Genomic DNA, 17,468 nt, shown 5'->3' on the forward strand with positions numbered 1-17,468 from the left:
GCTGGCAAAGCGGAAAGCACAACAACTTATATTTACATTGAACCTAAAATATTCCAAGGCAGTTCACAAAAAACATTATAAAGCAAAATATGATACTGAGTTGTCCAAACAAACATTTGGTCAAATGGTCAATGGTTTACCGAAAAAAAATCATACAATCCCTACAGTGCGCAAGCAGGCCATCCAACCCATCAAGCCCATACTGACCCTCTGAAGGGTATCCATTCACACATTTCCCCCAACCCCCTCACCCTATCCCTTTAACCATGTGTCTCCCCTAGGTAATCCACCTAGTCTGCATATCCCTGGACACCATTGGCAATTTAGCATTGGCAATCCAAATAACCTACACATTTTTGGGCTGTGTCTTAAAGAAGAAATGCAAGGTAGAGAGCTAGAGAAGTAGAGGGAGACAATTCCAGAGGTTGAGGCCAAGCAACTAAAGACATGGCCACTATCAGTGCAGCCATTAATATTGAGGATGCAAAAGGGGTCAGAATATTTCACATTATTGTGGGGTTGGAAAAACATTTAAGAGATAGGGAAGGTGAAGCACAGTGGGATTTAGGAACAAGGGCAACAATTTTAACTCACTTGATGAAGAGTCAAAGTGGGTCAGTTAGCACAGGGCTCTTAACAAAGGTGACTTGGTATCAGATAAGAAATGGGTAGCAATGTATTGGATAACCTTGAATTGATAACATAGACTTTTGGAGACCAGACTGAAGTGTGTTAAAATAGTCAAGTCTAGAATAACAAAGATGGCCAGGTGCTGGCAGGTGGGACTAGATTGGGTTGTGATATCTGGTTGGCATGGTCAAGTTGGACCAAGGGATCTGTTTTCGTGCTGTACATTTCTAATGACTCTATTTCAGCAGTAGATGAACTGCAGCAGGTTGTTGGGTGATGTTGCAGATGCTGAAAAAGGCAATCTTGTTTATATTGTAATACTAGGTATAAAGTTCATCTCTAGGGTCAAATGTGACACCAAAGTTGCAAACAGAGTGGTTCAATCTTGTACAATTGCCAGGAAGAGGGATAGAATCAGTTGCTGGCACAGAGTTTGGAATACGGATCTGAAACAATGCATTGAAGAATGTAACTGTGAAACTCAAGCCTTTGTTACCTCTAGACTTGACTATTTTAACACATTCCAATCCGGTCTCCAAAAGTCTACATGTTATCAATTCAAGGTTATCCAACACATTGCCGCCAAGTTTAAATCTGACACCAAGTCACCTTTGTTAAGAGCCCTGTGCTAACTGACCCACTTTGGCTCTTGGTCAAGTGATGTCTTGAGTTCAAATTATTGCCCTTGTTCCTAAGTCCCACTATACTTCACTTTCCCTATCTCTGAATTTTTTTCCAACCCAACAATAGTGCAAAATATTCTGACCTCTTTTGCATCCTCAATATTAATGGCTGCACTGATAGTGGCCATGTCTTCCGTTGCCTGGCCCCAAACTCTGAAATTGTCTCCCTCTACTTCTCTACCTTGCGTTTCTTCTTAAAGCCACAGCTCAAAGTCACATACTTACCACATTAGATTAGATTCTCTAAAGTATGGAAACAGGCCCTTCAGCCCAACAAGTCCACTCCGACTCTCCAAACAGTAACACACCCAGACCCATTCTTCTACATTTACCTCTGACTAATGCACCTATCACTACAGGCAAGTTGGCATTGCCAATCCACCTAACCTGCACACCTTTGGACTATGGGAGGAAACGGGAACACCTGGAGGAAACCCACGCAGACACGGGGAGAATGTGCAAACTCCACACAGACAGACACCCGAGGCTGGAATCGAACCCAGGTCACTGGTGCTGTGAGGCAGCAATGCTAACCACTGAGCCACCGTGCAATCTCAGAAGAAGTGTGTTGTTTTCCCAGGTACACTTAAGGTCTTCTATGTCTAGGACCAGGGGGCACATTGAGTACAGATAGCAAGATCATTATTTACCTTGATAACTATACTTACTTTTAATAATTTAGTTTTCTATAAGTTGGGCCTTCTAAATAGGGGGTGCATTTGTTAAGACTTTTTGTTGTTTCCAGACACTGGCACGTCAGCATAATAATCCCTAATAAATCCATTACTTTCTCTCACTTTGACCATTACCCCATTTGAAGCCTTCACCTCCACTCATCTTAAGTCCAAGGAATGGAGACTGGAATAGATATCATGGACAACTGATTTAGCCGTCCACCACCAAATTTAGCATGACCACATTAACAGCAAACAGATAACACTTTTGTCTCTCAAAACTGCTATTTCAAGGTCATCCTGGAATGCAAAGATAACTCCTGGCAACTTTTCTTTTCTGCAAACTGTCTTCAAAATTCCTTCTCCTGTCTCCTCCACTCTCACGTCTAACAAGAAGTGCAAGGAGATCATGATTTTTTTTGTCATTGCTAAGATGAAGCAATTGATCAGGTACTTCTGCCCCTTCCCTTCTACCCCAGCCAATTGGACCTCTAAAGATCCTCCCAGCCATAGCGAAGACCTTACATATTTCCATAATTTTTCTTCTATCTCCTTAACATTCATTAGAAAAAGAATTTTGAAGGTTTCAGCACTCCTTGGTTTGGCAAAAAAGCACTACTTCTGCATTGAAGATAGAACACTTTACGTAACTTTCAAACTGCTGCATGATTCCTCTTGTTGACTATAAAATGGCATTAGAAATGAAGAAAGCTTAAAACGGTACCTCAAATGATGCAGAAATATCTGTGATATTTTCTGAGTTTGACCACAGTTCCTGAATGCTTTGGTAAGACTTCTCCATTTCTTGCATTAGGTGCACTGCAGCTCCAGTAAATCGCTTTTCCAACTCCTGGGACAGTCAAACGTAAAGATTACTTCCGCCCTCAAAATATGTATAAGAAAATCACTGCATTCATGGTCAAAGGTGAGATGTTGGGACTACACATGTGAAAATATCCACAGAAGAGTAATAATGATCAGCTGCAGTTATTGATAAATGAGTCAATCTGTCATCAAGCTGTCGCTGGCCTGGTTGTCACAAATTATTCACTGATTGGAACAGACTTTTATGTTTAAATTATTCTTCTAGTTCATTCTAGAGTTAGTTATGGTTACTTACACAGCTATAATAAAAGCTATTTTCTAAGTTTTTTCCCAATTCACTGACATCTGCGCTCTCCAAATCCCAACTGTCAAGCTATGCCTCTCCATTTATCAAGTCATTTCTGTAGTTATTAATCAACAGTGGCCGTACAGTGGCACTTCAGCACAATAGACCCTAATAAAACCATTACTTTCTCTCACCTTGACCATTCCCATATTTGAAGCCTTCACCTCCACTCATCTGAAGTCCAAGGAATGCAGACTGGAACAGATATCTTGAACAACTGATTTAGCTGGCCACCACCAAATTTAGCATGACCACATGAACAACAAACAGATAATTCTTTTGTCTCTCAAAACTGCTATTTCAAGGTCATCCTGGGATGCAAAGATAATCCCTGGCAACTTTTCTTTTCTGCAAACTGCCTTCAAAACCCCTTCTTCTTGCCTCCTCCACTCTCACCTCTAACAAGAAGTGCAAGGAGATCATGATTTTTTTTATCATTGCTAAGATGAAGCAATTGATCAGATACGTCTGCCACTTCCCTTCTACCCCAGCCAACTGGACCTCTAAAGATTCTGATGAAGGGCCTTTGCCCGAAACGTCGATTTTACTGCTCCTCGGATGCTGCCTGAACTGCTGTGCTTTTCCAGCACCACTCTGATCTAGACTCTGGCTTCCAGCATCTGCAGTCATTGATTTTACCCTCTAAAGATCCTCCCAGCCAAAGTGAAGACTTTACATATTTCCATAATTTTTCTCCTACCTCCTTTCTCCAAGTACATCTTGTCTAAGGAACCCTCCTCATAATCCTTCAATTTCCTAATAAACTGATATCCATACAATTCCTTTCTTAGCTGCAAATGTAAACTATTTCCCCTGTTTGGGAACTAACCACACCTCCACCATACTGCTCCTCCTCTTATGACAACCAACCCTAAGAACATAAGGAACAAGAGCAGAAGTCAGGTCTATTACTTTTTGAATCTGCTCAGCCATTCAATGATATCATGAATAATCTTTTGCCTTAACTCTTTTCCTGCCTGATTCCCATATATATGATTCACTGAGAGAACAAACACTAGATTCTCTCAGCCATAAATACCCTTGACCCTGCCATCCTTGTAAACCCATCTCCAACCTCCCTTTCCTATCTTTGTCACCTCCCAAATCTGTGCCCATGTTTCCCCGAACATGCTGTTTGAATCACTCAAATCAGTTTTCTGCCCAGTTGTCGTGGTTCCAGAAGAGTTTTATCATTGTTTCAGATGACATTCTACTTCACAAATCACTGAATGATGACTATGTTCTGTTCTGCTAATAACATGGTAGTTCCATTCTCGTGCAACCCCATGTTATAAGAAAAGGGTGTAATAGCAGCATGGGGCCTGAATCACGTTATAACCAAATACACACTTTAAAAGTTTGTACTTTACAAACGGTGTCACCAATTCGTCAATCCTGTATAATGAACTCAACATACCCTTCCTTTCCTCTCTGCCGTCTTTGACATGGTTGACGACACTACTCTCTCTCAACTTCATCCAACTACGAGAGTCTGCACTCTCCAGATTCTATTTTTATCCAAAATTGGATAATCCAAAAATTGAAAAATAGAAAATGCCACCGGTTTGGCAGCAGCTCTGAAGGAAAGAAACCAAAGTTAACATTTCAAGTTTGACATGATTCTTCATCAGCCTGCAGACTGATATTAATTCTGTTTCTCTCTCTACAGATGCTGCCAAACCTGCTGAATTTATTCAACATTTTCCATTTTTATTTCAGATTTCCAGCAGCTGCAGTATTTTGCTTTTATTCCATTCTTACCTCCATAGCCATAACTAAAATGTCACTTGTGATGGCATCGCCTCCCTTATTTGGGATCATAAGAGTATATGAATGGAAAATAAAAGGAACACACACCTTATCAATAGATTTATCTCAACAAAATGCTACATGTCAGATCCCTATCACATACAGTATTAATCTGCTTTCCTAATGGAAAGAATAAAGAAATTGTTACCATACCCTGCTGATAGCAGTCAGTTCTTCTTCTAACTTCATTACTGCTGTCTCATGGTTTTGCTGCTTATTAGCAAGTAGATAGTGAATAATGTTGGAACCTATCTTTGCAGGAACTGTCATTTAAAAGATAAAAGACCATGTAACAACAAAACATTGTAAACATAATATCTTGTATGATATTTGTGGTTTATTCTTTTATAGAAAAGAGTTGATTTCAAAATGACTCATGACAAATAATTCAGTCATGTTGAAATGTAGTTATGCGTCAGAAATAAGAGAGAAGAAAAAAACGTATGGAACTTACTCATCCACAGAATACTAGTTTTGAATTAATGTATCATTGAAATTAATGCAACTAATGAGTTCAAGAAACAGTTGGATAAAATTCCAGAAAGTGGGAATTGAAGGATATGGTGAAAAGTAAGTTTGGTTTTTCAGTAAGTTATGAGATGAAAAGGCCTTTCCATGTTGCTAAAAATATTATCTTCATAAAATTTCTTTTAATTTTAGTGTGCAATGACACTTTGTAATTGCTGTAGAGCTCCATGTATCTATCCACATGCTTTGTCATTTTGCATCAAGTAAATCAGCTCAGTGAGAGATCTTCTGCATTTTTGAAGAGTATTGCATATTGTAAGGTTGGATTATATCATTTCAATTACCTCCTTACCTCCGACAAATTCAAATTCAGTTCTTTAGGAAGGGAATTTTCAATTCCAAATGAGAGGCCAATAGACTGCCTGCCCAGGAGCTAAGTGGAAGGTCTGATCTGTATTAAAATTCTATCAGCCTGCAGCTCATCTGAAAAGAATGGGCAGAGGCAACTCTCTTGTTTTGGGCCAATGAAGATTGAGGAGCCTGGAATCATAGTTGTGAAGTTTCTGGGTATAGAGAAAGGGGCAATATGGCAGAGTTGGCCCAAACTTGTTTGTCAGGCTAGGATGAGCACTCAAGGATAAGTCTTACACTCATCTTGCAGGACCTTCACTAGGTGCCTGCCAGCTTTTATTGAACAACCACCACATGTAATAGGAAGCTAATTTGGACATTAATATGACAGTAATTTGATTACTTTTATAATTGGAGTCAGGTCAAGACAACTATTAAATAGCATTAAAATAGCCATGGGCTGGAAAGTTAGAGCATTCTTTTATATTAAAAGCACATACTGCACTGTGCCCCTGTGAAGATAGTGGTGGTAGTATCACAGCATCATAGAATTTTTATGGTGCAGAAGGAAGCCATTCACCCTGTCATTGTCAGAAACAGGGTAGTACACCATAACCTGTCATTTTCAGGTCATCATCCTGTTTCTATTACACAGGAGATGTCAATTTCTCCCTCAAGAAATGAAAATCAATGGCAACAGTATGACACTATCACAGTTAAAAATCACACAACACCAGGTTATAGTCCAACAGGTTTAATTGGAAGCACTAGCTTTCGGAGCGCTGCGCCTTCATCTGATAAAGGAGCAGTGCTCCGAAAGCTAGTGCTTCAATTAAACCTGTTGGACTACAACCTGGTGTTGTGTGATTTTTTTAACTTTGCGCACCCCATCTCCAAATCATGACACTATCACAGCACCTTCAGGATGCAATGAAAAGAAGTGAAAAACAAGCTATGAATTGTGAATTTCCTTCCTATCAAGACAAGTCCTCTATGTAAATATTAAATGACAATAGGGTCAAGGTTGGTATAACAGTAGACTGAAGGCCCTACATTCAGTGTTCATCTGTGCAATTACTGGCTTGTTACAACACTGTTTCAGTATCTCTAAGCTAAGGAAAAGGGAAAGCAGTTGGTTTTCCTGCTCAGGTTGGTCCTTCTTTGTAAGTCAGTCTGTGGACATCAAGTGAGAATAGAATCAGGCTCACCCTCTATGTCCACTCAGAAAAATGGCCTACTGACTTAATTGTCTGGACGCAAACATTAAGAATGCTGTTTGGGTGAAGAAATGCCAACATCAGTGGAAGAGCTTTCCTCTTGAAAATGCCTTCAGGGACTGAGGGGGAGAAAATTGGGGAAATGCCCATTTAAATTTCAGAATGCATGACATCAAAACATACTTACCAACCACGTCGGGAAGACCTTTCACCTCTCTCACTGCATTGTTCTTTTCGACAACTTCTTTAGGCTTAATGGCTGAAAGGACTGCATTTCTGCAATATCAGAAAGTGTGAATAATCTTTCCCAAAGCAAAATAAGTGACAATAGATAATGATAATAAAAATGAGCAAATATTAATCTGTTTCAAAAACCTGTCAATTTATAAAATAATTAATTTTGCCACTCTGAATTCTCCAGAAGTTTTGATACCTTGTTTTTCCTCCTATGTTTGCATAGTTTGCAATCAGTACCTATGCCGACTACTGTGCATTTAAGTTAGTGTCAACATTCTGTGGGAAAAAGAGAATGACAAAAATGTTGGGAACTCAGATTAGGGAGACTGGATGCCGTCATGATCCTTATTCTGCCCAGAAACATTAACTTGTTTCTCACTCCATGATGCCTGAGCTGCTGGAGTATTTCCAGCATTTTCCATTTTTATTCCTTGTTTCTGATCCTCACTAGAAATGATTGACATCGCTGGTATGGACCATATCAGGTTCAGCAGCAGAAACTCCTACTACTCTGTCATCTGCTGTTGCTTACAGTCAAAGCTCACAGGCTTGAGCCAAGAATTGGAATATTGCTACCTATAAAATCATACCTTAGTCTGAATTTGTGATTCCGAGAGAAATGAGGACAGGGAGGAAAAATTGAAAAATCATTAAAGTGGAAGGTGTTTCAGATTAAAATTCAAATTTTATTAGATTAATAATCAGCGTGTTTCATGGAATCAACATATCTACCATCTGTAAGGTTACACAGTCTTTCTTGGATTGGAAAGTTGTAACTATATAGTGCTGAGGGACAAAAACAGAAATTGCTGGAAAAGCTCACCAGATCTGGCAGCATCTGTGGAGAGAAATCAAAGTTAATGTTTCAGGTCAGGTGACTCTTCCTTAGTTCCATATAAAAACATATAAGACCAGCTATGATCTTATTGAATGGGGTAACAGACTTGAAGGACCAAAGACTTACTCTTGCTTCTAAGTCCCAAGTTCCTGTTTCCTAAATAATATTGACAGGCCATCTAAGCCATTGTGTACGTTGCTGCTTTGTCTTCATTCGATGTTATCTGTTGCTGTTGGTGTCAACAAATGCAGATGGTGTCCATCAAAATTAATCTATCAGTCAAAGAGACAGACTGAGATTGACTCTATACTGTTACCTGTGTAACACTGGATTTTCAGTGGTGCCATCATTTAATAATCCTTCCATCCATGTACGCTGACGAGCTGAGAGAATGTGTCCTGTTGGTGTGTCCAAATGTCGAATAATGGGAATTCCCCCACTGTCAAGGGGAACTCCATGTTGCTGGGACTTTCTCCTTGCTTCCCCCAGTGTACGAACAAGTTGAACCTTTATAGAGGTAAAGGTTGTTATAAATTGAAATGCACTTTGAGGTATGCAGGAATTGATACAATATCAAAAATAATTTTCTTCATGTTAAACAGGCTAATGATGATTTGTTAGAATCAAGAAAGGAGATATTGTACTGCAATATGTTCTACTTTAGGACCCCAACTTCACTAGCTTTCTGTTGCAGACACCAACTATTCAATATTCTCAGATTGAAATTCAGAAGACATAGCATAATAACACAGAGGATGGAATTTAATGCCCTTCCCCAAGGTGAGTTTGTTGGCAAGAAGGCATTTAACATGGTAGGAGGAAGGCAGGTAGAGACCCCTGCTTGTCTATGCCTTGGTTATAACCAGGGACAGCCTTCCCACCCTAACATCAATTCAAGCCCTGAAGTGAGCAATTAAAGCTCATTTAAGTATTTTTAAAAACCTATTCGCTCGTGAGATGTGGTTGTAACTGGCCAGCCAGCATTTATTGCCCGTCCCTAGTTGCCCGTGAGAAGGTGGGGTTGAGCTGCCTTCTTGAACTGCTGCAGTCCACATACTATGACCCACAATGCCCTTAGGGAGGGAATTCCAGGAATTTGACCTAAAGACAGTGAAGGAATGATGAGATTGGTGAGTGGCTTGGGGGTGAATTTGCAGGTGGTGGTGATCCCACATATCAGCTGCATTTGTCCTTTTAGCAGGGAGCGGTCATGTGCTTGGAAGATGCTGTCTATGGATCTTTGGTCAATTTCTGCAGTGTATCTTGTAGATTGTTCACACTGCTGCTAATGAGCACTGGTCAAGAAGAGAGTGGATGTTTGTAGATGTAGTGCTGATCAAGTGGGCTACTTTGTCTTTGATGGTGTCAAGCTTCTTGAGTTTTGCTGGAACTGCATCCAACCAGGCAAGTGTGGAGTATTCCATCACACTCCTGACTAGCACTTTGTAGATTAGCGTGGTGCTGGAAAAGCACAGCAGGTCAGGCAGCATCCGAGGAGCAGGAAAATTGATGTTTCGAGAAAAAGGAATTCCTGATGAAGGGTTTTTTGACCGAAACACCGATTTTCCTGCTCCTTGGATGCTGCCTGACCTGCTGTGCTTTTCCAGCACCACTCTAATCTTGACTCTGATCTCCAGCATCTGCAGTACTCACTTTCGCCTAGTGCCTTGTTAGATGCCAGATAGGCCTTAGGAAGCCGAGCGTTGAGTTACTTACTACAGTATTCCTAGCCTCTGGCCTACTCTTGTAGCCACTGTGTTCACGTGAGTACAGTTGAGTTTCTAGTCAATGGTAACCACAAGAATGTTGACAATCAGGGAATTCAGTGATTGTAAAACCATTGAATGCCAAGGGGTGGTGGTTAGTTTTACTTTTTTTGGGTTCTGAAGAAGGGTTACTGGACCCAAAACATTAATTCTGTTTTCTCTCCACAGATGCTGCCTGACCTGCTGTGTTTTACCAGCAATTTCTGTTTTTGTTTCTGATTTCCAGCATCCATAGTTCTTTGATTTTATGGTCTCTAATTGGAGATGGTCACTGCCTGGCACATGTGTGGCATGAATGTCACTTGCCACTTGTCAGCCGAAGCATGGATATCTCAATCTGCTACATCCTATGTTCTCCCTGTGGCAGATGGGAGACTCACAGTGCAGGAACTCTGAAAAGATTTGCAAGCTTACAAGCGAGGGAGGAGGTCTCATTCAAAGACATGACCAAGCCTGGAACTGGAACTGGAAAAGTGATGTGCACTGACAGCCTACCCACTGTCCTTCCTGTCAGACTCGCTGCTTCATCCCTTATGAGTACCATCCCATTACTCCCAAATCCCACATTAAGACAACTGTGTCTGAGTCTCTCAGTGATCCTGGGCCTCAGATGAGTGCATTACCAGCACCTAACACCACTCCCCTGGTGATGCCGATGAGCAATCCTCAATTCCTCTGATTGGATGCCAGCTCTTGGGGTAATTTGCTCTGAGTCCTTGCTCAAGAGGAAGGTCTGTTGACACTTAATTTTGTTGGACCTTCCCCAAAGGAGGTGACAGTGGGGGGGCTCAGCTGTGCTGCCCTTCACTGGGCAAGATGTTTTTCTCCAATAAACACTGTTGATAGTCTTTACAGCACAGGGACAGGCCATTCAGCCCAATGAGCACATCCCAGCTTCACATGAGCCTCTTCCCACCCTTCTTCATCTGATTCCCATCAACATATCTTTCTATTTCTTTCTCCCTCATCTGTCGGCCTTGTTTTCCTTAAACACTGTTCAACTCGACCACTTCTTGAGTATAAAGTACCACATTCTATCCACAACAACTTATAGACATAATCCTTACTGTAATGAAATATCCTGAGGCAGATAAAAATAACCAAAAATAAATGTACTAAAATGTATAACAACAATTTTAGATGATTACTGTGCAAGGGTATATGGAAAAAGCAAGAAATGTAATGATGGTCACGATGCTCCTTTAAGGAGCTGGACAGGATGGGTCCCATTGCTTCCTTCTGTGCTGTAACGCTTCTGATAAACAGTATAATGACAATGCAGAAACGATTTTGAATATCTGATATTGGTATTAGCCAATGAGGCTGATCATTGTTAAAGTCATAATGTCTTTACCTCAGCATCAAAGATTTGCCTGTAGACTTTTCCACTGGGTACAACACGGACTTCACCCATGATGAAATGGAACAGTATTTAGTCATTTAGAATGATTCAGGCAAGAAAGTAATTTGTTTCTAAAAGGGAGGAAAGGCATATTATTAAAGAGGATTCTAAATTTAGAGGCAAGTTCAATTGTGTTCATTGTGCTGGCAAAAACAATACACTGTGCTAACATTTCACCAATTTTACATCTGGACCCATCCCCACAAAATAATCACAGCATCAACAGCACAGAGGTTTGTTAGTTCACCATATAACACAACTTTATGAATGAACTGGGAGATCCATTCCCTGCTGAAGTTCAGGTCTGAGGCACACAAGTCGGGCGACCCTGACTGTACAGGAAATCCAGGAATGACCTTTGTAAGGCCATTAGAGATGCTGAGAGGCAAGAACAAACTAAGTTTGAGACCCAGACCAACCACATGGACACCTGTCATTTGTTGCAAGGCTTACATGACATGATGGGCTACAGTACAGTACATCCATACCTGACAAGCTTAATGCATTCTACTCTTGCTTTAAACAGAAGGCTAGTCCCAACAGCCTCACTGTCACTTGCACCCACGGCCACTGCTGCAGATGTTAAATCGGAGTGAACCCATGTAAAGGAACTGGCCTGGATGGAAACCCCACTGTGCACTTAGATCTGTGCACACTGCTGGCAGGGGTATTCATAGACATCTTTAATCTCTCCTTACTACAATCTAAAGTCCTCAATTGCTTCAAGAAGACCACCATCATCCCGGTGCCAAAGAAGACTCATGCAGTGTGCCTCAATGATGCTGCCCGTTAGCTCTGATGTCTATAATTATGAAGAGCTTTGAGAGTTAGTCATGGCTCACATCGACTCCAGTCTCCCAAATTGCCTTGATCCTTTGTGATTCACCTACCAGCCCAACAGATATGATCTCCCTGGCCCTACACTTATCTCTGGAATATCTAGGTAACAAAGATACCTATCTTAGGCTCGTACCTATTGACTACAGTTCTACCTTTAACACCCTAATTCCAAACAAACCCATCTCTAAACTCCAAAACCTAGGTGTCAGCTCCCCACTCTGTAACTGGACCCTTGACTTCTTGACCCATGGACTGCAATCAGTAAAAGTAGGTAATAACATCTCCTCCGCCATAATCCTCAACACCAGTGCTCTGCAAGGCTGCATACTCAGCTTCCTACGATATTCCTTATATACTCACCACTGCGTGACCAGATTCTGCCCCAACACCCTTTACAGGTATGTTGACGACACCACCAATGTAGGTCTGCTCTCAGACAATGACAAGACAGAATACAGGGAAGAGACTAAGTGCTTAGCGGCATGGTGAAAAGACAACAACCCCTCCATCAATGGCAGCAAAACGAAGGAGCAGAGTGGAGGTGGAGATGGTTGACAGCGTCAAGTTCCTAGGAGTGATGATCACCAACAACCTAACCTGGACCACCCATGTCGACATGACGGTCAAGAAAGCACAACAATACGTCTTTCTCCTTGTAGAAATTCAGCATGTCCACAAGGAATGACTCTTATCAATTTTTATGGATGCACTGCAGAAAACAACCTAATGGATTTATTACAGCGTGGTACAGCAATTGCTGTTCCCAAGACTGCAAGAGTGTCATGAACACAGACCAATCCATCACGCAAACCAGCCCTCCATCCACTGACTCCGCCTATACTTCCTGCTACCTCGGGAAAGCAATCAACAGAATCAAACATCCCTCCCTCCTGGTTTTACTCAATCTGCACCTTCTTCCGTTAGGCAGAAGATATAAAAGTTTGAATACATGTGTGAACAGATTCAAGAACACCTTCTTCCCCGCTATTATTACCAGACTTTTGAATGGACATCTCAAATGTTAATTCTGATTCCTCTCTCTGCGCTGTAACACTGAGTTCTGCACTCTGTTCTGCTCCCTTGATGCACTTTGTGTGGAATGATTTGCCTGTATAGCTCGCAAAATAACACTCTTCACTGTTTCTTGGACATCTGACAACAATAAATCAATCAATCAATTTTAATGCACTGATTTGTTTGCAGGTTTTCAAGTTGGGATCTGTGGATCTGTGAGAGTCAACAAGGTTATCATCCTAAAGATTGCAATTTCTGTAGACTAATTCATCTGATTGACAATCCAGCTACCCACAAATCCAGAAAGGAAGGATGACTTTGGGGTGGGGGATATCTGAATGCCTACCTGAACTGGGCTGTTACTGTTACTTTACATTTATCTTGCATACACCACATCAATCACAATAGAGACAATACACCATGTGTAAATAACAGCAACAGTACACATCAAACTCTTTTTAAAACGTATGCAAAACATAAGGATAGCCAAACATCTCCAGTTGATCAGGTAGACAGTGGTCATGTTACTGGTAATCTAGGTAGGTCCAGGTAGGTTTTGTGGCACAGTGGGTGGTGTCCCTACTTTTTTTTTGTGTTTTTTTTTTTGTTTTCTTTTTCCTTTACCCCCTAACTGCGGTAGTGCTTACTTTTCCCCAGCACCCATGTCGTGTGTGTGCAGCTGTAGGAAAACCAACAGGTGTACAAACCTTTATGTCCCTACCCCGTATCCAGAAGCTCTGGGTTCAAGTCCCACACTAGGACTTAATGGTCATGGCATGTGCATTCATGAAGTAGTCAAACAGGATAATTATCAATCTGCAAAACCGTCAGCTATGACTGTTGGTAAGAGTGAGAGGATCTCCTGGTCAGATAGAACCGTGTATTAACACAATAGGCACCATGTGTTAAAACTGACTTCGTCACAGACTGTTCTCTATGGTCGATCTTAACCTTGGTTCAGCCAATTAGAGGAATAAAATGTAAGTGAACATGGCAAATACGACAAGACCAACAGTTTCAGCTAGTGCTCCCTAATGGGAATCCTACGTGATTCTAGAATTATGATCTGCTATGAATATTACAGCCTTGCCTGAAACAGCAGAGCCAAGCAACTTTTAAAGCAGAGAAACTCCCAACAAAATCATTCCGTGATGTATCTTTTTTGGATTGCCTTCCTGCAAAGAGTCTGAAAGCTGTAATCTAAAAGGCAAATTTCAAGCTTCGCTCCAAGTTATCATGACTGAAATGTTGCAAAGGTGTTTTTCCATAACTCACAAAGCAGTGACTTCCTAACAGATGCAGAGCATGCAATCTAAGGAAACTTTTAGGCAAGTGAAGAGTAATAAACATAGAATGATATTGCAATGAATGAGGCCATTCAGCCTATCATGCCTGAGTTGACTCCCTGATGAAAGAGCTATTCAACTAGCTTCACATCCCTGCTTTTTCAGGCATATATTTAACTTTCCCTTACAGGTTATTGTTAAGTCTGCATCCACCATACTTCAAGGCAAAATACATTAAGATTTTGAGGCAAACTGAAACCTGTAGGTTTGGGGGTAAGTGAGAGGAAGCAATAAAGAAGCCCATAATTTTTTTTAAAACACAGCAATTTGGCTGCTCTTCTTTTTTAAATTTGGCTGTTCTTATGTTTGGTTAGTTGGTACAGGAAGTCCTAAAGATTTTGTGTGCATATTTGCTATAAAAACTGAGTATCCTTCAAACACCTAGACTTACATAATACAGGGTGCACAACACGGAAGTGGGCCATTTGATTTGCCTGGTCTATGCTGGCATTTTATGAACTGCAACAGCCTTCACCTTATGATTGTCATTTAACCCCTTAACCATATCCTTCACCTTACCCTGTAGGGACTTGAACTCAGACCTCTTGGTCCAGAGGTAGAGGGACACTATTGCTGTGCTACTCTTCAAGTTATGAAAATCAGGCTTGTTAACATTTCGGCCTGTTTTCATGTGAAAGTGGAACAGAGCTCCCTCCTGAAGTGCAACTATACTGTTGTCCACAACTGCTCCTTATAAGACTGAGTTCCACATTCTAAATTTATACCCTGACCTGAAACATTGATTCTGTTTTTCTTTCTCTCTTATCCATGCTGTAAGGCCTGCTGAGTTTCTCCAGCACCATCTGTTTATATTTCAGATCTCCAGAAACCACAGCAGTTTGCTTTCATCCACAACCTGGTGGGCGGCACAGTGGCACAGTGGTTAGCACTGCTGCCTCGCAGCGCCAGAGATCCGGGTTCAATTCCTGCCTCAGGCGACTGACTGTGTGGAGTTTGCACATTCTCCCCGTGTCTGCGTGGGTTTCCTCCGGGTGCTCCGGTTTCCTCCCACAGGCCAAAGATGTGCAGGTCAGGTGAAATGGCCATGCTAAATTGCGCGTAGTGTTAGGTAAGGGGTAAATGTATGGGTGGTTTGCGCTTCGGCGGGGCGGTGTGGACTTGTTGGGCCGAAGGGCCTGTTTCCACACTGTAAAGTAATATAATCTAATCTAATCTAACCACCCAATGGATCAAGAACTTACTCCTGAATTCACTGTTAAATGCATTGATTTAGATTAGATTTCCTACAGTATGGAAACAGGCCCTTCGGTCCAACAAGTCCACACTGACCCTCCGAAGGGTAACCCACCCAGACCCATTCCCTGACTCGACTTTAACCCTGACTAATGCACCTAACACAACAGGCAATTTAGCGTGGCCAATTCACCTAACCTGCACATCTTTGGACTGTGGGAGGAAACCAGAGCACCCGGAGGAAACCCATGGCAGACACAGGGAGAATGTGCAAATTCCACACAGACAGTCACCCGAGGCCAGAATCAAACCTGGGTCCCTGGCACTGTGAGGCAGCAGTGCTAATCACTGAGCCATAGTGCCGCCCACTCTGATGACCATTTGCATGGATGATCTTTTGTCTCTCCCAAGAGTGGTAAGTAACACTATCTTACTTTTCCCTGTGAAATCCTTCAAATATTTCCTAAGCCATCTATTCAGAGATGTTATTGCAAACCCTGGAGCAGTTTGGATTTGAACCCGGATCTCCTAGCTCAGTGGTTTGAACATTACCACTACACCACATGAGCCCTGTCAAATCTTTAATTAACAATATTTTAATTGCCCCATTCAGCATTGTTATTACATACCTCTGGAGCAGGTGGGACTTGAATCTTGGTCTCCTGGCTCAGAGGTGGGGACACTACCACAAGAGCCCTGTTGCAAACTTTAGTTTTGTCCAAACTATAACTTTTCCTATATTCCTGTTCAGAAGTCAACAACCACTGGGGAACAAGCCAGCTAATTTGTTTAATAGATATTTCCCTAATTAACCAGTTTGAAGATGTTATTATACACTTCTGGTGCAAATGGGATTGAAACCCAGGTCAAAGAATCACAGTCATAGAGATGTACAGCACAGAGACAGACCCTTCAGTCCAACTCATCCATGCCGACCAGATTTCCGAAATTAATCTAGTCCCATTTGCCAGCACTTGGCCCATATTCCTTCATATCCATATACCCATCCAGATGCCTTTTAAATGTTGTAATCGTTCAATCAAGAAAGAACCCACTCTACTCGTTATTGTAGATTTACAGCACGGCTGCACTTAAAATCTATGCACTTATCTGTTCCTGTGCTGCGAGCTCTCCTGAATTTTGCTGAATTTTGCTGTTTGTTAAGTTTTCCTATTTGCACTCCCCTGGCTCAGAGGTAGGGACACTACCACTACACTACAGGAGCCCCGCCCAACCCTTCAGTGGATTAAACATCATTAGATCCACAAATATAAATCAGATCTAGATGACTTACTTGCCCATTGCGGTCGCTGATGATCTGGGAGCCAGGGTTAGGTTGACCATGTACTGTTCCTGGGATGAGCTTGAAGTTGCTGCCCCTCTGAGTTTGGCCGGTTGCCCCTGGTTACAGGGGAGGGGCGGGGCCTTTTGTGCAAACTCTCGCGAGAGCCTCCCGGCGGGCCCAGCCAAGATGGCGGCGTCCGTCAGTGAGCTGCTGCGGGAGATCGCCGAGCTGGAGGAACCGCTCGAGGAACTGCGGAGCCTCAAGACCGCCGTCTACTCGCTGCCTCTCACTGCCCTGCGCGACCTGGCTGTTGGCCTGCGCTTCGGGGTCTTGTTCGCTCTGATCGACAACAGCGACGACAGGCGAGTGTCGGCTGTAGGAGGTGGGGCCAGGGCCAGTCTGGGGAGGGCAAGGGGGAATGAGGGAGCATAGGGGATAGGGATAATGGTAATAGAGTGAAGGGGAAGGGATATGGATGAGGGAGGGAAGGGATAGGGGTAATAGAGTGAAGGGGAAGGGATTGGGGTGAGGGAAGGGGGATGG

At 42.2% G+C, this 17,468-nt stretch overlaps 2 protein-coding genes across 4 annotated transcripts in view; one reads left to right on the forward strand and one right to left on the reverse strand.

Annotated features, from left to right (window-relative positions):
- The window catches only part of ccdc180 (coiled-coil domain containing 180), a 133,147-nt gene extending 116,127 nt beyond the window's left edge, over positions 1 to 17,020 (reverse strand). For both annotated transcript variants that reach the window (XM_043720427.2, XM_043720426.2), the window contains exons 1-6: positions 16,935 to 17,020; positions 11,199 to 11,317; positions 8,395 to 8,585; positions 7,191 to 7,279; positions 5,121 to 5,230; positions 2,712 to 2,837 (exon numbers count right to left, since the gene is read on the reverse strand). In XM_043720427.2, the coding sequence (XP_043576362.2) occupies positions 2,712 to 2,837; positions 5,121 to 5,230; positions 7,191 to 7,279; positions 8,395 to 8,585; positions 11,199 to 11,258 (576 nt within the window). In that variant the 5' untranslated portion in view covers positions 11,259 to 11,317; positions 16,935 to 17,020. The remainder of the gene's footprint in view (positions 1 to 2,711; positions 2,838 to 5,120; positions 5,231 to 7,190; positions 7,280 to 8,394; positions 8,586 to 11,198; positions 11,318 to 16,934) is intronic.
- Positions 17,021 to 17,084: 64 nt separating this feature from the next.
- Positions 17,085 to 17,468, forward strand: part of psmd5 (proteasome 26S subunit, non-ATPase 5) — a 31,733-nt gene continuing 31,349 nt past the window's right edge. The window contains exon 1 of one of the 2 annotated variants that reach the window (XM_043720434.2): positions 17,085 to 17,287. In XM_043720434.2, coding sequence (XP_043576369.1) covers positions 17,112 to 17,287 — 176 coding nt within the window. In that variant the 5' untranslated portion in view covers positions 17,085 to 17,111. The remainder of the gene's footprint in view (positions 17,288 to 17,468) is intronic. The other variant, XM_043720433.2, reaches the window with a different exon arrangement.

Source organism: Chiloscyllium plagiosum, unplaced genomic scaffold (genome assembly GCF_037043375.1).
Source record: "Chiloscyllium plagiosum isolate Xiang-an unplaced genomic scaffold, Cpla_swu_hap1 HiC_scaffold_21, whole genome shotgun sequence".
NCBI lineage: Eukaryota > Metazoa > Chordata > Chondrichthyes > Orectolobiformes > Hemiscylliidae > Chiloscyllium > Chiloscyllium plagiosum.